Source organism: Heterocephalus glaber, unplaced genomic scaffold (assembly GCF_053883595.1).
Source record: "Heterocephalus glaber isolate CG9 unplaced genomic scaffold, H.glaber_assembly_v1.0 deba00000122, whole genome shotgun sequence".
Classification (NCBI taxonomy): Eukaryota; Metazoa; Chordata; class Mammalia; order Rodentia; family Bathyergidae; genus Heterocephalus; species Heterocephalus glaber.
In genome coordinates, this window is record NW_028258138.1 from 47,485,343 (window position 1) to 47,509,389 (window position 24,047).

The following is a 24,047-nucleotide window of genomic DNA, read 5'->3' on the forward strand; positions in this document are numbered from 1 at the left end:
TCCCAACACCATGAATCTGATATCCATCTAAGATGCTTCTCTAGCTCCCTCCTGTGACACAAATTCTGTACTCCATGCCAAAGCTGACAGTTTTCTGTACTGTATCTTTTCCTAGTCTATAAGCTTTGAGGTTCACTTCTGGATGGCTCAATACTTGGCACAGGGTAGCAGCCAAGGAGTCAAATATCTGTTGAATAATTGAACATATAAAACCATCTTCTTTCTCTACCAAACCTGCCCCTCCTGCTGTTATCTCAACTTGATATCACTACTGGTCTAACTGGACAAGACAGAAACCACAATCCACCCCAGATTCTTCCTTCTTTAGTACACAACTAGTCATGCATCCTTTTGATGGTGCTCTGAAACATCTCCCCTCCATCTCCTACCTTCCTTAGAATCAGTGCCATGTTTCTGCCAGGCCTAATTAGTTTCATAACTCATTTCTCTGACTTTCTTTTTCCTCTTCAATTAATCCAATTCACTTTTCATAAATCCTGTCACTATCCTTCTACAATCATATGATAGTATCACCTATGTGCTTAATATTCAATGATTATCCCATCCACAGAATAAAAGCTAAAGATTTCTATGGTTGGTGCTGAGGACTCCCTCATGCCAACCTCACAAAAGATAACTCAATATTCTGCCTAGACCCTATTTCTCTGTCTTTACTCAGGTAATTCCCTCAATTTGGGCTATTCTCTGTTGTAACCCTTTAAATGTCTGTGTCTCTCCAAATTCCAATGTTTAAATTCTAACCCTGCTATTGCCCTTGGAAAAGAGGCCTGAGGGAACCTGCTCACACCTCCCTCCATGTGAGGACAGAACAAGAAGGTACTCTTTGGATTAGAAAGGGGCCCCTCAATGGTCAGTAAATCTTCCAGTGCCTCACAGCCTCCAGAGCTGTGAGAAATAAAGGTTTGTTGTTTACAAGTCACCACATTTATGGTATTTTCCTCTAATGATCCAAACAGTCTATAACATCTATCTCTCTACCTTCCTCTATCTAGGCAACCCCAACTCCTTTAAGGTGAAATATGAGAATTTTCCTTTCCTGAAGAAAAGGCTTCAAATAAATTTGAATGGTTCTCTTCAGTACCAGTACTTCATGTATAGGATAGTTCCTTATTTTGTGTCAGGCAACCCTACTCATCACTTTAGTGAAATAAATTATCCTCTTTCTTCAGTAAAAATGACTACTATTTATTGTATCAGACATTGATCACATTACTGCACAAATTCCAATGTATAATGTAGAACTTAATATAAGAAAGGTACTAAGTAACTAACTGGGAATTGAACTTATTAGTTTTTAATGGGAATAATAAGAAATATATGTAGTTTTTATTCTAATGACTCTCATTCTCAAATGGGTAAACTGTTTTATCTTCTAAATTTAGTTTCTATTTAACACTGGAACACTCCCTCTGACCCCCAGAACCAATGAGGTGAACTACCTCTGTACTAACCTGTTTCTCCAATGCCAAGCACATACTAATATTAGGATAAGAGTAGTGAGGACCATGACTAGCACAGGGACAAGAACAGCAGCCAATGCTACATCTAAAATTATAAAAATTTAAACAATTAAAAAACCACATAAACATCAAAGGCATAAAAATTTTTAAAAATTAAAAAACCACATAACACAAAAGGCAGAAATGATGAGGAAAAAGACTGAAAAGATTTAGCCATATCATTGCTTAACATTTTCCTGTATCAACAAATAGCTTATCTATAATTTATGAAACCACACTGGGCATGAGTTAGCAATTGCAAAAAGTTTTACAGATATACCAATCATTCCATCTTTGTTTATGTTTAAAATTTTTGTTAAGTTTTATATCACCAAAATAAAATAGAAAGACAAACAGTAAGTAGGGAAAGTGAATTTTCTGCATATGTAATAATATGAAGAATTAACATAGGACTGTACAAGTCAAAAGCAAACACTATAATAGAAAAAATCAGTGGCGATCAATCATCAATACATTAAATAAATTAGCCTCATTAGTAATCAAATAAATGTAAGTTAAAACAAGAACAAAACACTATTCTTGCTTATCAACTTGACACATACTTAAAAGAACAACTAATTGTTGAAGAGAATGCTAAGAAATAGGTATTTTTAAAACATAGGAATGTAAGGTATATTTTTCTGATTGGCATTTTGAGGAAATATGTATAAAAACTTATGAGAGTTGGTAATTCTACAGCTAGAATTTATTCTTCCCATGAAATTAAGAAGATATTCTAAGATGCAGCATCAAAGATGTTAATTCCTATTTGTGCATAACTGGAAATAATCTGAATATCCAATGATGAGAGGGATTAAGTGAATCATGGTGTCCTCTGAATAGTAGAATATAATTTAGCACTTGAAAATTGTGTTATACATAATAGCAAAATATTTATAGATATAGGAAGGTAACAATAGTGTTAAACACAATAAAGCTGACCGGAAAAAAAGTGTGTATCAACAGTTCAGAAACCAACAAATGCTGAAGCTGGCCAGAACTTAGAAAACATTTAATACCTTTATCTTACCCTACTCATAAAGAATCCTGGGCCCTGGTACACAAAGTGAAATGACCAAGGGTACCTTGAATATTAGTTTCTTTCTTCATCCTTCAATCCCCTCCTAGCCATGAGGATGAGAACAGTGGCAACTACTGATATTCAGGTGGGGCTATGACCCAGATACTGCAGTGAGTCTAACTGCAACATCTTTTTTTACTCCTTTCATGCTGTATCCAAAAGAGAGGAAAAGACTGATGACAGAGGGTAGAGGCAGCATAATCAATAATGGCAGGGGGCTCTGAGAAGCCAACGGATGGGTGCCAGGGCACAGATGAAGTGATTACTTCCAGGCGGCACAAGGAACTCCCTTGATCAAGGCACTGAACAGAGGATGCATGTAAGTTTCTTGGCTCCTTAAGAAGTTATTTCCCTTCCAGTGGTTTCCACTTTTTTGCAAAGTTGGAGAAGTAACTGAGAGTGAATAAAGATCTCCTGGTCAAATGCTTGAAAAAAATATGGAGAATGTTAAAAAATAGTTTCAGTTGAGAACAAACAGAAGAGTTCACTAGCAAAATCTCAATGATCGCCAGCATACATCTGACCATGACATGACTTTCTCCCTGAAATCACTCTTGGCCTGAATGTAAAAATAGAGAAGGTGAAGTGCATAAAACAAAAATTATGACTCAGTCTATGAAACTCAATTCAGAAAAGTAAATGTGTTTTTTCTCTAAAATTTGTGAAACTGGAGAGAACAGTCAGGTTTAGATGAATGCCATGTGACTGAATCAGAGGCCTTAAAGTATCTGTTGAGGTTTTAAAAATTAATAAATCTATACATTACCATCTCAAAGAAAAGAAGGCAGGAGGCCTTCAACTGAGACTACCAGCCCATTCTCTGTTATTCCTTTTAAGGTTACAAGAATCCTGGCTCTGGAAGATTTTAAGGATGCTCTTAACCCTGAGATTTTGATGTTCTATAATCAAGATTTTAAGATGGAATGATACTTTAAGTGACTGTTCTTCCATCCAGGCATGTGGCCTGGGATCCTGCCTAAACACAAGACTTCTGCAAATTGGAAGAAGCTCTTTGGGAGATGTTGAGATTTCTTGCCGCTGAGAACTCTGCAAGTGATCTTTGTTAAAATTCTTCAAAAGATAAGAAAGAAATTGGCATGTGGTATGTCGAAGAAAGTTATCTGAATCTAGCCAATTTTTAGAAAATGAGAATGATTAGAGTTCCATGTGGCAAATGTTGCTCTAGATTAACTGCTTTCACTTCTCTCTACACTTTTGCTGAAAATCTGTATGCTTTTTATCTGTCCACACTGGTACTAATTCCCTTACAACACTGACAGTTTTTTTCCCTGAATTCAACTGAAATTTTTTTCAACAATTAGTAAAAAGAATATTTTTTCTATGTTTTAACTATGTTTTTGTACATTTGAACACCTTATTTCTCACTGGTAACACAATTTGAAAGTAAATTCTAATACTTTTGTACAATTTCAAATCATAATTATAAACTTAGAAAAAGAGATGAAAAATTTTTTGAGTACATTAACGTACTTTAAAAAAATAGTACTTAGTTTTCACCCAACAGTTCTGTTTCTGTTTTCCCTCTTTGCCACCAAGCTCCTTGTCCACTAAATTAATAGACCACTAGAGCAAAAAAACAAAGTGTTTGATTTTAGTGACTTCTAGAAATACTGTATTTCTAAGCCTGACACTCAGTATGTTTAGCTGGAAGGGGGAAAATATAAAAAGAGAAAGGCTATAAAACAGTAGCTGTCTCTAAATATTTAAATAGCAATTTAACATGGTCAGTGCAGCCAGTCTTTTCTCTAAAAAGTGCAATTAAATTTTTTGTTAAGACTTAAAAACTACAGTGGAAGGGAAAGAAACCAAGGCCTTAAGCTGGAAATGGTCCTGAAAGCATTTGTTAAAAACATACACTATAACAGGTATTCATTTTTGCATTCGCATACCTTTGGTTACATTTGGAGTTATGGTCGTATTTTTGATATCAGGAGTGACAGTTGTTTGGTCTGTCTGTGCAGGAAATTCATTACTACTGCGCGGTTGTAATGGCTGAGTAAATTTTGGGGCATGACCTTAAACAAGTTTTAGAAACAATTTTTTAATCTATACCTTAAGATGAATTTACTTCATAATGTTTAAATACACATATCAAAAATTATAGCACAAATCCAGGTACTAACAAGTTCTCACATTAGAAGCAGGCGTACCTTTGGCTACTTTGGGAGGGACTGTGGTATTTTTGCGGTCACTGTTCTTCTGAGGAGGTGGAGGTTGAGTAGGTTTTGGAGGACGACCTTGAAAAATGGTTTAAAAAATTTAATACATTTTGCTTTTAATAAACCATAGTTAAAAAACAGTAATGTTATTAAATTTTTGCAGTGATTTTTAAATCTCAGAATAAGTATAAATATCATATTCTGCATTAAATATACAATTATACCAAGATTTTTCAGTTTTTAGATAACTAAATCATCTAAAAATAATCTTAGGAAAATATTAAGAAGTGGAATGATGTTAAAATCTAACACTATATAGGTATCATCACAATTTGACATATTAATTATTTAATTAATGCAGTAATTATGGAGAACAAACTACACGTCAGGCATTGTGGTAGTTGTGGGGGATACAACTTTAAAATATTGTAAAATACTGTGAGAAGTTATTCTCACTTTTAGTTAATTCAAAGTGAGAGGTACTTAGGCCTCAGTTATGGTTCTAATCTTCAGTGCTTATAATATAGCACATGAGACCTGATTAAATTTATTAAAATTCAATCTAGATATCTCATAAGAATGATGCTACTTCTTTCACTTGTAATTATGGTAATAATTCTGATATGCAACTTTTTATTTATCTATTTTTTTGGGGGTACTGGGGATCGAACTCAGGACCTTGCACTTGCAAAGCAGTGGTAGAATCACTGAGCTAAATCCCTGGCTCTGTAACTTTTTAATATTATAATTTTTTACTTTTAAAAATTCCTATAAATGGTACTATAATTAAACACAAAAGTACTTATATTTTATTTATTACTTTCTCTGAGAATAGCAAAACCCATTTAACTCCCCAGTAGAAAGCATTTTTTGAATGTTCCCAACACAAAGAAATAATATATGTCTGAGGTGACACATATGTCAACTACCCTGATCTGATCATTACACATTATATACATGGATTGAAATGTCACATAAATGTATTTTCTATGTGTAGTAACACAAACCTAATTATTGTGTGTCAATTTTTAAATATTTAAAAATGAACAATCTATTGAAAATAACATGTTTTAAACGCATGTCTCTTTACCTTTAGGAATAAACTGACATCCGAGCAGTTCCACTTTCATGGCAATTTTCTGCTGCCATTGCATAGGGATCACTCTAATAAAACGTGCAGTAATTGGTGGCAAAAAGTTGTTACGCACATCCTGGTGATAATCTTTGTTTCCTTGAAATATCTTTAAAAAAAACCCAACAAATTTATTGATACTTTACATCAACAGAGGTCAAAGCTAACCTGCTCCACTTTTGCTCTGAGCCTTAAACAACATCTGTAAAGTATCACAATAAGAATCAATTTCTACAAAATAAACTAATAATTTTAAAAACTTTTCATTAAAAATTTATGAAATAAAAATATTGAATATAAAAATAATTCAAGAATTTAACAGGAGTGCTAATTTGAAACTCTGGAAAAGGGAAAAGTGTTTCAGTCACAAAGAAACAGTTTATTGCATTAATAAATTCTGAATTCTAGTCCTGTGGAATTCCAAATTATTTATATATATTAGTTTTATTTTTAAAATAAAAAGATAATAGATCATACAAAGTCTTACAGGAAATGCTTTGCTTGTGTACTTTTTGTTTGTTGGTACCGGGGATCAAACTTGGGTCCTTGAGCTTGCGAGGCAGGCAGCGGATCCACTGAGCTAAATCCCCGGCCCACTTGTGTACTTTTTATAATTGTTTTCAGACTGAAAGGGAACATATACTAGCTAATAACAGATATGTACCTCCACCTACTGGATAAACTCAATTAAGACAGGTCCCATATAATTCCAGTTTTCATTCATTACTTGCTGCTACCTGAACCAGACAAGTAACTCTAAAAAACCATTCTGTGGTCTAATTTAATGAACATAACTAAACAGCTACAAATGCATTCCATAAATAGCTCTCAGAGGGAACAAGTGACTTGTTCCCTCAACTATTTCTAGAAAAAAAAAATGATAGTATCTTAACACTGGATCTGCTGTTTATAAAGCATTTTCAGATAACTGATTCAGAAGCTCTTCAGAATGAAACAGGCAGGGCACAGAAAACTGACTCAAAGAATCTAGCGGATGGTACAATATTAAAGGCCAGGGCAGTAACTGTATCTGAGTTTTAATATTAAGTAGAGGGTCCCAACAAGCCATGAAGTGCCTTGCTTGATCCCTCCAGTCAAATCAACTAGGTAGCTTCTTAAGACCCATAATAAGTAGACACTGCCATAAAATCAAACTGGTATTTTTTTTTAATCAGCTAAGGTGAGAGCAAGTAAAGGCTTAATTTCCCAAATATTATGGCTATTTCTTCTTGGCTGATTCATGGAATTACAAAGTCTCTAAAGACATGCCAATATCCTTCATTTTCTAAAAGGTTTGTTTTGGAATTATAATAATCTTCACACTCACAAGCTTCCATGATTTTCTTCAATATTTCTCTGAAATGAAGACAATTATTTGTAGTCATATTATTAGAACAGGAACGAGAGCAAAACATTTTAGGACATAGAAAGTATTATGGCAAACATGTATCCCTCCCCCTAAAAAAGAGAATCAAGAGATGGGAGGAGTAGGAAGGGAAGTAAAAGGAGATGTAAGAGATATTAAGATGTATTATGTACATGTACCAATTCCCCACAAGGAATGTAAACATTATGTACAAGTATGTACTAATAAATAAAAAGAATGATTATAAGGTCTATATATTGTAATCTCAATTTTATAAAAGTCTTAAAAGAACAATTTTATAAAACAGTAAAAGTGATGTGCTATAGTCAGGTGTGTCATTAGCATAGACTAGAAATGAAATTTGAGTTTCTATTCTTCAAGGGACTTAAATCTTATTGGATATTACCAAATACATATATGGCATATTAGAAAGTAATAAATCATGCAAGTTGTGTAAGTTTATCAATCCTATTTTGTAAACATAAAACGAAGCTTGGTCTCTATCTGTATGTATGTACAGTATAGGCTTAGAAAAATCAACACACAGGGCTGGGGATTTACCCTGCCTGTTGCACAAGCGCAAGGACCTGAGTTTGATACCTGGTGCCAAAAATAAATAAATAAATTTTGGGCTGGGGATTTAGCTCAGTGGTTTCAGTGCCTGCTGCGCAAGCACAAGGACCTGAGTTCGATCCCCAGTACCAAAAAAAAAAAGAAAGTCAACACACAAATTATCTGAGATGGGGAGAGATGAGGAAGCAGATGGATGAATGGGAAAGAAAAATTGTTGTACTACATAATTCAATGTGAGAATTTGTACTTCTGCTTATGAAAGAGTAACAAGGACTGGATTTATTCTTTTGCAAACGTGAAAAACTGAGTAAAATACATGAAATAATGGTTCTCCAACATTGGACAACGGACAGCTTAAGGCAGTAATTGCACAGAAAAAGCAAACATATGAGCGCCGGGGATTTAGCTCAGTGGTTCAGCTGCCTGCCTCGAAAGTGCAAGGACCTGAGTTTAATCCCCGGTACCAAAAAAAAAAGCAAACAAATGAGAGGAGATCTGCCATCACCCAACTACTACCTAGAGAAAACTTCCAGGTCAGTGCAGAGATCCCAAACAGAGTCCGGTGGTTTCAGTTGAGAGACAAGAGCTCAGAAATAGCAAGGCCAATAAGCAGCTAGAATATGTTGGGCAGAGTTTAGGAAAGATGAGAGTTGGAGAGGGAAAGAGGGCAGAAGAAGGAGACTGAGACTGACTTTGAGGATCTGTGAGGAGTTTTCCCTTAAATCTTTAGTTACTTGTATAGAAATTACCAGTGGCCAGGAAAAGAACTACTAGCAGAATGATTCTCACAGACTCACAGATCTGGGAATACCTCATGCTGACAACCCGTAAAATGGAGATACTTCATCTTACCATTTTTTTTTGCCATTACCAGGGCTTGAACTCAGGACTTTGTGCATGCGAGGCAGGGGCAATGCCACTGAGCTAACTCCGCACCCCTACTTCATAATACATGGGACACTGAGTTGAATACTTAGAATAGTATTTTCTCAGTGGTGGGGAAAAATTAGAACTAAAAGTTGCTCAGGTCCAGCCCAGCAAAGTTTAAAAGTAAGCCTTAAAAAGAACAAATTGTTTTCCAATAGCTGAGCTGCATCAAAAATAAAGCGCAAAAATGTGTAATGGAATAATCACAATTTTAAAAATCTCGCACCAAGCAGTGACATAACAGCAAACATTAAAAACCGAACATAGTTCATAATGACTAGCAAACAATCAAAAATTACTAGGCATGTTAAATAGTATACTTAATCAATGTAAAAGGATCCAAGTATAACACATATGATAAAATGAATAAAGATATTAGAAGTTATTATATGCTCTATTAGTGAACTGTGAAAGATATTCCAGATTAATAGCAGATGTCTCATGAAAAACAATATAAATCAGAAAAGTTGACCAATTTATTCAAAGTATGGAAAGAAAAAAGTCAACCTAGAATTCTATAGCTAGGGAAATTATCTTCCAAAAATGAAGCAAAGTTAAGTTTTTTCAGAAATATATAATTCAATGCTGTTGGGTATCTACAATATAAGCATGGAATATTCTTGAAATTTTAAAACTTTTGGACTGGGGATTTAGCTCAGCAGCACAGCACCTCCCTGCCAAGTGTGAGGTCCTGAGTTTGATCCCTGGTACCAAAAAAGAAAAAATTTTTTGCACTTTTTTTCCACAAGTGTAACAAATATTAAATAAATATGGATGTGTTAGAATTAAGAACCACCAAGTTTATTATGTAAAGGTACAAATCTCCAATGATGTGTGTCATTATGTTGTATACCTAAAATGTACCAATAAAATTAATTTTAAAAAAAAAAGGATCACCAAGTTTGGAGCATTAAGCAGAAGACAGGTATACAGACAGTACTGCTACTTGCTTCAAAAGCTAGAGAGGCAACAAAGTTGAAGTTTACAAGATAAAAACAAGATAAGAAGGAAGGCCTTGAACAGTAGCACAAGAGTTTATATTATATAAAGATAATAAGGATACCTGGAATTTTAAAAAGATTGATGAGAAAAGTAGAAACTGAAGATTATGACCAAATGAAACACAAAATACAAAAGTGAAAATATCACATAGTCAAAACCAAACTTAGTGGGAAATTTCATTGGAAAATTCTGCTCATAGTTTCAAGTCTAGAGGGAGGCACCTATTTGCCTTGGGGACAGGATTTCCCCACTTAAAAGTCCCTGTGGTAGATCACAGGACAGAAGCCCAGAATAATTCTGCAGGTGAAAGGTATAAACATCTGGATGAGATCCATTTCTGCCTACTCTCCACATCTTATCTTTTCTCGCTCATACCAGCACTTTTATAATGTTTTGCTAAGTGAAAAAAAACTTCACAATTATCATTGGATGTTAAAGAAACACTTCAGGTAGGAAAACAGAAGTTCTGTAAGATAAAAGATGGTTAGCTGATCTTGATCAGATCTTCCAAGTATTTAAAGCACTGTATCCTTCACCTTTTTTGTCTTTTTACCTCTTGTCTACAGAGCAGAAATCTGGGAACAAGCTAAGTTCATAACGACAAGAAATTGCAAGTTGCTTTTTAGTATTTCTTAATGAAGTGGCCAAAAATTTCACTTAAAAATGCAGTCACAAAAGTTAGTAAAGTACTTAAAAAGGGATCTAGAATCAAGGGAGAAAATTTTTCTAACCAGAGGACAGGCAATACTTTACCTAAAATAACCAGAAGAGGGCAGAGGAAGACAAAATGATTAACGATTACATCTCCTTCACACAGCTGAACTTTTATGATTTTTGGCAAAGGCCTGTTTTAAAAAATACTTGGTAATCATTTTACCTTGTACGGCTCTGTCCTCCTCTCACTGTATGCAGTCCAATTCCGCCCATCATCACTATACTGAATTCTGTAAGCAGATACGTAATAATTGTGCTCTACCATGGTAGATCCAGTGGTGATAATGCCTGGAGAACAGTTTGTGTTAGTGCACAGGGTCTGAGTCCCAGAGTCATTCAGCATCAAAGGATGAGCACTTGAGTTGCACTGTACAAGTGTTTTTGCCTATTACTTCTATCACTAAATGCAAGTTTTCATCATAATAGGTATTAAATCTTTGGACTTGTTTCCTTGCAGAGACAGGGAGAATTATGGCTGTGCATTAAGAAAAGGACTATTCTATTTTTGCAGCTAATGTTCACATGAATATAAAATATATTTCAAATTCTGAGTTAAGAATGACTTTCTGGGAATGGGAAAATTAAGGGTGATGATTGATATTATTTTTGGTACCAAAGAAAAATAAATCTTTTTAACAAAATTATTTAAAACCAATCTTGGCCAATTATTCTGACCATTCACTGAGTTCTAAATCAAGTTTACAGCACATGTAGAACACTTGGTATTTATAGCACTTAAAATGGATTCTTCTTGGATATAAATTTCTCTTAATGACTGTAAGAGTTGATTATTGCAATGAAAAAATAAAGTTTTTAAGAACTAAGTAACAGCCAGGCATGTATGCTGGTGCCCACCTGTAATCCCAGAACTCTGGGAGGCTAAGGAAAGAGGATTGCAAGTTAGGACATCACCTGAGCAATTCAGAGATTTAGTGAGACACTGTCTCAAAATTAAAAAAAAAAAAATTTAAAGTCCTGGAGACACAGGTATAGCCTGGGTTCAATCCCCTGTACCACCATGTTTCACAAAACTATCCTGAGCCAGGAGTGGTGGCATATGCTTGCAATTCTAGCACTTGGGAGGCCAAGGCAGGAGGATCACTGTGAGTTCAAGGCCAGTCTGAACTACATAGCAAGACCCTGTTTCAAAAAATGAAATAAAATAAAATAAAATCCAAAAAATTGTCTTTAGTAGTAGCAGCATCAGTGAAGAAAAACTGAAACTATATAATTAAATTTTCAGTGACTTAATTTTCTATGAAAATCTTAGATGTTACCAGGTTTCCAAATAAAATCATATCTTTTAACCTGTTATTTTCTTTTCCTTATTCAGATCTATTTGTAACCACTGATTTTTATCAGTGGCCAATGAAGCCCAAGGAGGTCCAGGTTTTTTCAGTCTGGACTTTTCAGGTTTCCAACTGTTCTTCTGCCCTGTGTGGTCAGTCCACTCCAGTACTGATGATGCTGTTATTTGAGGGTCAGCAATCACACCAGATTCCATTCCCAATGTTCCATAACAACCTGAAAAAAAAAAATTTGGTTTCCAGATGTAAATTTAAAACCTATATAAACTTGGTTTCTGCAAACTTTCTATTACACAATTAGGCTAGTGCTTCTTGTATCCCTATCTTTGTGTATCCTTAAAAAACTTACAAATACATACCCTTCAATATCCATAGCAGATTGGGTCCAAGAGCCCACCTCCTGCCACCAAGCAGATAACAAAACCCACAGATGTTCAAGTCCCTTATATAAAATGCTGCATTATTAGCACATATCCAATATATATTCTTTCTGTGTACACTACCTCAGTTCATGCACTTAATTTGTTCTATGATTTTGGAAAAGATGGATGTTTGTGTTTGTATGGGAAACATGGCCACAGTTGTATTTGTCACCTCGCGTAGAGTTTGCAAACAAAAACAAAATTTTGCCAAATACTTTTCTTTGCAAACCATATTGATTGCAAATAAAAGCATTTATGAATAGAGGTACCACTTACTTTCAATCGTCTGTAGATTGCTTACAATGCCTAATACAATGTAAACAGTTGTTATACTGTATTATTTAAGGAGCAATGACAATAAAGTCTGCACATGTTCAGTAAAGATGAAATTTTTTTCCCTTAGTACTGTCAATGTGCACATGTGAAAGCATGGTTGCAGAGGGCTGACTGCATCTATGAGTAATAACTGTTAGTGTATGGAGGTGTATCACCAGCTCTCTGAGGCATCTACCAGATAAGTGGCCAACTTGCTCCTTTACCTCCTGGTTTTTTTTTTGTTTGGTTTTTCTGTGGTACTAGGGATTGAACTCAGGACCTTGCACTTGCGAGGCAGGCACAGCACCACTGAGCTAAATCCCCAGCCCATTGTTCTGGTTTTTGTTTACATGTAACACTCTCCATGAGGACTGTGTGTTTATTTTGCTTGGTGTTTTATCACTACCATAAGAACTCACAAATGAAAAGCTGCATTCAACAAATAATTTCTGCTACAAAAGTCATCCTCTCAGTGTCCATGGCCATACCACCCTGAACACTCCTGATCTCATCAAAGTCATCCTCTCTAAGGAAGCTTCCTGCTTACACAGTAGAAAAGATCCATTTTATTCATTGTGTAATTAGGTACCTGTTTTACTCAGTGTTGTTATGGCAAATAAGAAAGTGCAAAAAACCCAGCAGTGCCTGACCAACAGCTGGTGTTAGAAAAAATTAGCTATTATACAACTTACAATGTTAGAAATTCCATGAAAGGCTTACCACTTGTCTTAAATGTAAAAAGACTTGTAGATAAGTGTCCCCTGAAAAAGAAAAAGGTATTTTCTTATGATACTCACATAACACATGACTTCCTCATATTAGTGAAACTTACATGGCTAAAAATTAAGACAACTGATGTTCTTCAAAAGAGAAAGTCTCATTTCTAAGAGCAACCTTTGAAATCAGCATAAAACAACTTCTTCTATAAGAATTTAGTAGAACATGCAAGTATGTGTATATAACCTTTACTACATATTTTATTTCTTTTTCATAAAATAAATTAACTCCTAAAACTTTTCTATGAAATAGCAACTTTTGGTGAAAGAATAAAGGTATATTTTCAGAGAAAGAGGCTCATGTTTCTTATAGTAAAGAGAGGAAGAGCTACCAATAGACTGCATTCAGGGTGAGTTTCAGTATTAGAATGTAGCATCACTTCCAAATTTCAAAGGAAGGGCCAGAATGGGAGAACTGATGTGAATGAAAGAGCAAGACAAGTGAGAAGTTCACTAGATAGCAGGTCATAAGGCTCCAGGGGGCCTGGAAGAATAAAGTCCTCAATTACACTCTTGCATTTAACAAAATGTTAGAAGGGAATGTAATCTACCTGCATGTTTTTTAAGTATGAAAGAAAGAATTTACATACACAAAAAGTTCTTTCTAAAGGTAAAACAGGAGAAAGGATATATACAAAAACCTCAGAAGCCAAAAGAAAGGTAGCATAGTGAAACCATGTCTCGAAAAACCCAAAAACAAAACAAAAAAAGCCTGGCATAGTAGTATACACCTATAATCCCAGAACTTGGAAAGCTGAGGCAGAGGACTGCCAAGAGTTCAAGGTCAGCCCAGACTACAGAGTAAGTACAAAGACTGCTTGAACTATATAGTGAGACCCAGTCTCACAAAACAACAGCAACAACAACAAAAAAGAAAAACCAAAAAGAAAGGTAGCTGACTGGTGACTTTACAATGGGGATGGGGAGGGAAATGATAGCCTGTCCATGCATGGCTTCTTTGGTATGGCCAGTAGGCTAGGAATGGTTTTTACATAGTTAAAAAGCAGTGAATAAAGAATAAATAACAGATACATGTAGTCCATAAAGTTTAAACTATCTACTAGCTAGATCTTTACAAAGAAAGACTGCCAACTCCTGCTCTATCCTGACCTGGGTACAGACTATGCTCGTGTCTACTGAATGAATCTGGCTTAAGACCTCTGATGAAATGCTAGCTAGCTTCAGTTAGGCTTACTGTTGTCTACAGGACTGAATATACTAAGAGGCAAGATTTATAAATACACACTGCTGAGCACACTAAGAGGCAAGATTTATAAAAACACACTGCGTTTTTATATAATGTCAACTTCTGCTTCTGATGCCTATTCTATGTTCTATAAAACAGGAGAACTCTGTAAAATCCATGCAAATATATTCAGTATCCTCTTGGGATGGGAGAATCATAGCACTACTTAAGTGTCAAAATTTATTTTACACTCACAGAATTTCAATTGTCCTCAATCCATCCTGGTTTGCAAGGATTATAAGGTACACAACAGGCCTTCTGATCTTCACAATAAAGGAACAAATTTGGCAACAAACTTCTAGACTATTAGCCCAGATGTTTTTAAGACATAGAACACGAAGAAACAAATCACCCTTCCAAATGCTACTTTTTCGAAATAGAATAAACTAAAATAGTACAACACTGCCTATCCTTCTGAAAATACTTAAGACACTGAGAACACAAATGTTCTACTCCATAAATGTTACTTCACAAACATCTTCTAAGAGTGATCTTGGTGAGACTGAGCTAGTCTCCCATCCCCAGCAAGCATATTATAAATAGCATATATACTTACACCACAGATGTGACGTTGTTGGCCAAAGAACTTTCATAGTATGGGATGCCTTTACTAATTACAACACTGATTTGGCCACCCAACACATCCGACACTACTCCTGCATGTATACCAGCCACGCATAATGGTGAGGACTTGAGGAAGGGAAAAGAAAGTATTAGTTTGAATTTTCTTTTGCTATTCACAATGAAGACACTTCTACTTTCTGAGGAAATCAGTTGATCTGGGCAGTTCTCATAGAGTACTGATGCCATAACATTTTTTGCAGAAGAAAAAGAATAAAACACTGCCTATTACTAAAAAGAAATAATTCCTAAAAAATAAAAGGATAGAAACATATAACAAATACATATCTAAATATTCTTGAGTTTTTAAAAAGTTACATCACAACTTTAAAATAAGTCTATGTCCAACTTACATCTCTATATCCATGAGGAACTGTTCCAGATATCTCAGCAAAAGGAAGGAGACAACCAGGTGGGCAGTACTTACTGAAAAATGTAAACAAGTAAAAGTTTATGTAATGCTGTACTTTCTGGAGAAAAGTAAAAAACATCACAAATATTATTTTTCAATTCAATGTAACTAACTCGCATAATGTCACCACTCTGAATCACTTCAAAAAAGCCTCCTGAGCATTTTTTCCATCCACACATATTCAGCATCTTAAGCTATATATTTACAAAAAATGTTCTCACATTCTACATATTGCTTTATCTTACTTTGTAATGAATGGCAGACATATTTCTATTATAAGATCTATTCATCATAGTCCTCAGACTTATAGGAATGTCTATTATGCAGTCTGTTGAATGTCTGAGTACTGGGTACTGAGTTTAAAAAGGTTAACCAAACAAATATGGCCCTTGACATTGGTAAGTTTACATTCTGGTGGTAGAAAAAACATTCAGCCAATATACAATTATTTAGATTTTGATTCTGTCATAAAGAAGTCACTCTGAAATAATCAGGATAATTCTAATTAAATAAAAGTAATATAAATATTTAGTGAACTCACTATGTGTTGGACAGTATCTTAAGTGTTTCAGGTAATTCACAATTCACACAAGAATCCTTTGTGGATTCTTGTGTATTATTGTATGGATCCTGTGTATTATTATCCTAACTTTACAGATAATGAACAATGATGTACCCATGTATGTCATGGAGCCAGTAGGTAGCAGATGGCTTCTAGAGTCTGCTCTCTTACACAGGGTTCTGCATAGCCTCAGTGAGGGAACAGAGGTCTGATAAGTGAGGCTTCAGCAGTGAGGTGCCAGATATCACTGGATCAAGTGGTGGAAATGCACACCAATCACTACAAAGTGTGTGATCCTGAGGCAAGACAACTGGCAGCTGTCTGTAAGTGTGAATGGCCACTCCAGGCAAAGTACACTGAGCAAAAGGAAGGTCAAAGATGGTAAGGGACTAGATCATACAGAAGCCTTGTGGGAAAGGGGTATGGGATTATTTCTAAGTAAGTAAAGGATCTTGACAGTCTACATATGTACAGGATTGCAATGATTTGTGTGTGTACTCATGTTTCTCTTCAACTCTATATGATTATCTGGCTCCTTGGGGGGTAAAAATGTATAAGGAATCATGAGCAGAGGGTGGAAGGTCGTACAGTAGCCCAGCAGAGGGTTGCCAGCAGTTTGGGTGTGAGTGATGGTGATGGAGCTGAAAAGTAGAGGGAACCAGGGTTCATTACTCTTGCTAAACAGACTCCCTTGATGCAAAACAGGGCACTCTTCCCAGAAGAGAGGACCGACCATTCTTGAAGACAGAATAAGGTTCTTTGGGAATAGGAGCAAGTTGAAAGGAGGCTAATGAAATGGGTTTTGAAAGATGAGAATGACTTTGCCAAGCAGACCAGAGTAAAGTGGTTCCAAAGCAAGAGTTCTGACAGCTCACAGCAGTGTAAATCACTGTGGATGTATATGAGATTGGAAAAATGGCCCAGGGCCTATTCATGAAAGACTGATGAAGAAGCTATGGAATCTGAAGTTTTTATCACAATAAAGAGTTTCTCAACATTTTTAAGGAGGTAAATAATCAGTATGCATTTTTACAAACTACTTGGTAGTAGCATGAACAAAAAAAAGCTAGCAAAGATTAGAAATGGGAGATCAGTTAAACAGTTATCCTAGTCTAGGCAAAAGACAAAGGTAGAAAGCAGAGAAATAGCAGTAGAAATGCTACTTGGATAAGAACACCGAAGAATTCAGTTATAGCCTCCACCATGCCCTCCCCTTTCTTAAAAAAAAAAGACAGAAACAAATTTCTATTTTTAGCAATAGTTTTGTCAGATTTTACAAAGCAACTAGTTCTACTTTTAAAGTGTATAAAAATTATACTTGCATTTTGGAGAAGATCTAAATGTTAGAATTAAAGCAGAATTTGATTATGTGTCACACACTATATATTAATCTTCAGTATAACACAAGAAGTGGATTGAAACATTTAAGTGCACACACATGTCATAAATATGGCCATACCTGAATTCAGGTTCCAAAAAGTTGGATACAGTATCTAAACAAGTAATTAGATCTAGAAAAACAAAAATAAAAAAGCAAATTTAGTAATTCACACTTAGTGCTCTTGTTAAAAGACCAAGTACTACAGAAATCTCAAATTGTATTGATCTAAATTACAAATCTCAAAAAAAAAAAGACAATTACAAAATCTCAACAGCACTGAAAATGTTACAAATTTTTGTTCATCATAATTTCTCTCTCATTTGATATGTCTTAATTTCTGGAGCTAAGTCCCAGATACTGCTTTCAGTATTTCAGTTTCTCAATGCTGCTTTCTACTACATTCCCTCCTAGAAAAGAGCACACACATATAAGTAAAATCTGTATACTCTGAAATATGAATAAAAATTATATACATATAAATAAAATCTATATATATTCTATAGTCTATGTAATATATTCCCAAAGAAAAAAATATTTCATGGTTATTATGACTAAAAATGATTCTTTGTTGTTTATACACAAAGGTTCAATGACAAAAAAGTCAGTTTTGCAGCTCTGACTTCTAATCAAAATCTCAACACTTCATAACTTAGAAGATGCTGAATTCATCTAGACTTACAGAATCTCTGGACGGGCCCCCAAAATCTGTTTTATAAAATCTTCTAGATTATTCTTAAATATGCTTTAATTGGTGAAGTACTGCTCTAAAGAAAAAAAAACTTAAAATTTAATGCTTTCCATCCAGAAATCAGTACTTCCTTTATTTATTTATTTATTTTTGGTACCAGGGGTCGAACTTGCGACCTTGCACAGTAGAATCACTGAGCTAAATCCCTGGTGCTAGAAATCAGTACTTCTGAATAAAAGGTAGCCGGCCTCTAATGGAGACCTAATTCATCTGTATAAAACAGAATTTTGAATTTAAAAATTCCAATGGCTTCTTAGGAAAGAAAACAAAGTCCTCAATGCAGCCTACAGGATCTTGAAGTATCTGGCCCTGCCTTATTCTCAACTCTCGTTTTGTACCCACCTTGGTCTTTTGCCACCCTAGCCTTCCTCTGGATGCCCTGGCACAAGATGCTCTTTTACCCATAACCAAGGTGACTGTAATACTGCAACTTAAACAAATGTCTCTTCCTCACAGATACGGCCTTAACCTTCACAAGTCAAACCCCTTTAGCTCATAGTAGGCACTTATGTTTTGTTTGCTTTAATGAAAAGATGACTACTCTATGTTCTTAGAGTACCATGTGTTAAAACTTGATGGAATTAGTTATTAGCAATATCTTTTTTATAATGCCTAGTTCCTGGACAAAAGCTAAAGTTGTATCTTCACCTTTGTACTGTGAGCAGCAATTAAGAGTGTAGCACACACAGGAAGGTAAATCAGAGAAAGAATAGAAGTTTCTGATTGTTAGCAGGTTTGGCAAAGTTGAATCACTTACTAACACTTAGGGAGGAAAACTTGGAAGAAGACCTGAAGGCAATCACAAAATAGGTGATTTCACATATATACACTTGGCTGAAGAACCATGCCAAAGGAGCCAATACACTGATGAAGCAGATGGCAGCTGGCATTCTTACCACACTGCCAATATATAAATATTGTTATATTAACGGCCTCCCATCTATCTTATAATTTGAAGGAAATTAATTTATTATTCAGCTGAAATACTTTTAAAAAGTAAAGCATAATAACAGTGCTATACTAATACGATACTATTAGTATATACTATTTGAGAGCAATTATATGCATCAGTGTGTATACACCACAGACATTTGCATAAACAAGATAAATTTGTATTTTAGGAGTTTAAGAGGATACAAGCTTGAATAAGAGTTCACTATTACCTTAGCTGACTGGAAAAGTGACACATAAACAGAATTAGCCGCACTCTAGTTATTCCTGTCAATCTTTGCACAGTATCAATGAGAACCAATTTTCTACTTTCCTGCTGTATCAAAAGAATTTCCAACATCTGTGATTAGAACTTCAGCTTCGAAGATTAATATCCTGAAATGAAAAGTACCTGTGTGGTCCAGTATGGCATTTAAGTCACAAGATGACTACCAGCTGAAACCATTACCTTCAAGCCACATGCCAGAAAGTTGGTCAACAATGGATATATTTGATCAGAACAGCACTTTGTTAGTCATGCAGCGCTTAAAGTGCACAGTATGCCATACAAATGTGAAACTAATCAACCTTGCTCTCAAATTCCACTGGGCTTAAAAGATGAACTTAGGATGCAAACCGAGGGCAAGGAATTTAGCTCAGTAGCACCATGCCTGCCTTGCAAGCACAAGGTCCTGAGTTTGATCCCCGGTACTGGAAAAAAAAAAAGATGCAAATAAGAATTCAAATTCAATAGTTCAAGGAAAGCCAAGAAGACTGAAGGCAAGGAAAGGAAGCCAGCAGAACATACTTTGACATTTACAATTCCTCAAAAACAAAACTAACACATTAAGCAGGTAATAAGATGTTATTTGTCTTTTTTGAAAAACTTTTTCCAAGTAAACAGCCTAGTCTTCCAGAAAACTTGTTAAGACTCCAAGATAATAGGCACATCTAGAGAAAATGAGTACAGCTCAAAAGAAACCATCTACTTCAGAGACTTCAGATAGCAATGAATCAGACATTATCATAATCAATGGAATGGAATTAAACATTCTGGAGTCTAGAAATAAACCCTCAAATGCACAGTCAACTAAATTCTGATAAAGGTGCCCAGACATTCCAACTGGGTAGGTAGTTGGAGGTGTGTGTGAGGCACAGTCTTTTTAACAAACGATGTGGGGACAACTTTATATCCACACACAAAAGAATGAAATGGGTCACCAATTACGTATCATATACAAAAATTAACTCAAAGTGAATCTAAATTTAAGAACTAAAACTAAAGAGTTTTAGAAGAATCATTTTAAAAATGATTTTGAATTCTTATTTGCATCCTAAGGTGATCTTTCAAGCTCAGTGAAATTTGAGAGCAAGGTCAAATAACTAAATCTTGACCTTGTATTAAGCAGTGGTTTTATATATATGATGAAAAAAGCACAAGCAACTAAATAAAAATAATTACATGTTCATCAAAATTAGGAATTTTTGTGCCTCGAAGGCACCATAAGAAAAAGAAAACCCATGGAATGGGTAAAAGTATTTGCAAATCATGTTATCTGGTAAGGGTCTAGAATACAGAGTATTTAAAATATGACCTCAAAAAGACAAATGTGTATACATACAATAAAATATTATTTGGTCATGAAAAGGAATGAAGTACTGGTAAATGTTGTAACTTGGATGAATCTTGAAAACATGCACAGTGAAAGAAGCCAATCATGAAAGACCACGTAATATATGAACCGATACAAAAGGTTCAAAGGAAGCATACTGCCGAGGCAAAATGTAGATCAGTGGCTACTTAGGACTGGAGAGAATTAGGAAAGGAGAAATAGCTGGAGAGAATTAGGGAAAGAAAAATAGAAGTGACTGCTACTAATTATGCAGTTTCCTTTGAGGTGTGAAAGTATGCTAAAATTCACTGCGCTAATGATTGCAAAGCTCTGAATATACTGAAATATCAGTGAATTGTATACTTTGAGTATGAGAATTATATGATGATTTATTTGTTAATACAAATGCTATTAAATTTTTTACAATAAAAAGAAGCCATCATTACCTTTAATATCTACATAGATGGGGTTTTTTTTTAAAAGCCCAGTAAAAGACTTGGCAGTTCATTCAACAAATAGGTAATAAATATGTATTATGATGTGAGGTATTATTCCAGGGACTACAGATAAAACAAAGAAGAGACAAAAATCCATGAACACAGGAAGAATACTTCCAGTAGAGATAAGCGAAAAAAGACAATATTAATAAAGTAAAATATGAAGTGTTGGAAGGTGACAAGTACTTCAAAAAAAAAGGAGAGTGGTTAGAAAAGTTAAGAACTTGCAACCTTAAGTAAGGTTGTCAGGTTACACCTCCCAGAAAGTAACACCTGAATAAAACTCTAAAATGCATGATGGTGTGAGGGATGAGATAAGTAGATCTGAAAATAGGCAGTGAAAATCACAAAGGCCTGGGTGGAAGCATGCCAGGGACGTTGCCAACATGAGAAAGGAACACAAATAAGTGAAGAAGTCAAACAAGAAATTGGAAGCCAAGCCTAATCCTATGGGTCTTGGAGGTAAAGACATTTGGCAAAGCAAGATGGGGTTTCTAAAAAGATCATAGTAACTACTGTGTTGAAAGTAAACTTGAGAGAAAAGATCAGAAACAAAGATCAATAACGAATTTACTGTTGCAATTGGGTTAAACATTGATGGTAACGTGAACTAGAAAAGTGACAGTGGAACTTGTAAGATGTCGTTTTATCCTGACATAAGTATATATACATTCTGAGAAGTGGCAGATGCCTATGATTTGAGCCAAGAGAAGAGTCAAAGATAATGGTCAGGTTTTGGGAGCAACTTACAAGATGAATGTGTAAGTGCTTATATTATAATAAACACTGATAAAAAAATACTGATAAAGCAAACAATTACCATACTGAATCCACTTAAACATATCCTATAATCCCAGAACTTGGTGGTATGTTCAAAATGCAAGGCAGTATATAATTTACAATATTCTTAACTTAGAAAGAGCCTCTGTATAGGATTCTTTTTTCTCCCTTTAGTAATTTTAGTCAAATACTTAACACATTCAAGACTACAGAATATATATTATTACGTTAAATACTAATGGTACACTTCACATCAATGCACTAGACTACAGAAAATGGCAAGAGCACAAACCAGGATGCTCTCAAGGAAGCAGACTGGCACTCTCTTCCGTGTGCAGCCCAAAGAAGAAATAGCACCTACTGTGTCTATTCTACATGCCTTAACAGTAGAGTCTAACACAAGGGGAATGTAATCCTAATTCCCATAAAAAAAGCTTCTGACCTTACTCATTATCTGCTTCCTTACCCCTAGAAATTGAGGCAAGCTCACGAATGGATCTGAAGGTAGTATGAAGTGATTGTGACGAACAGCATGAAAGAATTACAAGTATAAAGGTAAGACAGCAACAACAGGATGAAAGGTCTCAGATGTTTTGTATTGAAGATGCTAACATCACATTTTTTCTGAGACAAGTCCAAATTCAGCAATGTTACTATTTCTGCAAACCGATAGATAATAGGGTTTTTTTGGGTTTTTTTGAGGTTAAGAGTAGGAAAATTTATTGACAGAGAGAGCTCCTGAGAGATGGGAAGCAGTAAGAAAGTGGGTTGGCTGAGACACAGGTTGTTAAAATTTAAGTACAATTTAAAAATATCCAACAGACCCAGGAGGTGAGCTGCGTAACTACCTCCCCGAGCACCTAGGAGCAGATCCCACTCCGCCTGGGTGCCAAGAAGGTGTCTTTCAGGCCCTTGTACCACTGCCCTAAGCACTGAGGAGCAGAGCGTCCCCCAGCAACAAGGTGAGGATTTCCCACCATTGAACCACCACGCCCAGCACCGTGGAGCAGAGCCCCCCTGGTGCTGAAGAGGTGAGCCTTTCTGACCATCAGACCACCGCCCAGAGCACCAAGGAGCAGAGCTCCCCCCAGTACTGAGGAGGTATGCCTTTCCAGCCACCATACCACCGCCCCCAGCGCTGAGGAGCAGAGCTCCCCCACCCAGGGCCAAGTAGGTGAGCTGCATGGGTGGCAACAGCAAACACACACAAACACACACACACACACACACACACACACACCCAACCCTGCTGAACTAAGAAGACACATAAATAAGTCTAAAAACCAGACTTCCACATCACCTAAAGCAACCCCAAAGTGAAACGAGATGGAACACTCTGATACTCAATCACCTGGACTCCCTGAACTAGCAACAGAAGAGGATCTGCAAAAAAATGAAATCAGAAATAATTTCTCAGGTAACAGCAGAGATTGTGACCATAGTGAAAGACATGATTAATAAATCTAGAGTGGACACAGATAAAAAAATAAGAGGAGCTGAGAAACATGATGGAATCTCAACACAGGAAACAAATGGAAACCATAAAACAAATGCAAACAGATTTCCAAGAGATTAAAAACTCCATTGAAAGTATACTCACCAGAATGAGCCAATGTGAGGACAGAATTTCACATATAGAAGACAGGATTGCAATTAGTGACCAGAAAAAGAAAAATCTCTTTAAAATACTAAGGGACCACGAGAAATCAACCCAGCAGGCGCTAGACAATGCAAAGAAGAACAAAAGACTGATCATAATCAATGAAGAAACAGGAGAGACTGCACACGACATAAAAAAACTGTTTACAGCAGAAAACTTCCCAAGCAGGGGAAAAGAACTTGACATACAGATAAGTGAGGCATATACGGTGCCAACTAGCCTTGATAAAAAAGAAATCTACACATAGGCATATAATAGTTAAGATTCCAGAAACCCAACAGA

At 35.6% G+C, this 24,047-nt stretch overlaps 1 protein-coding gene across 6 annotated transcripts in view; it reads right to left on the reverse strand.

The window, feature by feature from the left end:
* Positions 1-24,047, reverse strand: part of Dcbld2 (discoidin, CUB and LCCL domain containing 2) — a 109,216-nt gene that overhangs the window by 24,957 nt on the left and 60,212 nt on the right. For 5 of the 6 annotated variants that reach the window (XM_087214219.1, XM_021238786.2, XM_087214222.1 and 2 more), the window contains 10 exons: positions 17,616-17,667; positions 15,536-15,608; positions 15,118-15,251; positions 13,260-13,300; positions 11,804-12,019; positions 10,659-10,783; positions 5,872-6,022; positions 4,773-4,859; positions 4,512-4,637; positions 1,473-1,566 (listed from right to left, as the gene is read on the reverse strand). In XM_087214219.1, coding sequence (XP_087070345.1) covers positions 1,473-1,566; positions 4,512-4,637; positions 4,773-4,859; positions 5,872-6,022; positions 10,659-10,783; positions 11,804-12,019; positions 13,260-13,300; positions 15,118-15,251; positions 15,536-15,608; positions 17,616-17,667 — 1,099 coding nt within the window. The remainder of the gene's footprint in view (positions 1-1,472; positions 1,567-4,511; positions 4,638-4,772; positions 4,860-5,871; positions 6,023-10,658; positions 10,784-11,803; positions 12,020-13,259; positions 13,301-15,117; positions 15,252-15,535; positions 15,609-17,615; positions 17,668-24,047) is intronic. The other variant, XM_087214209.1, reaches the window with a different exon arrangement.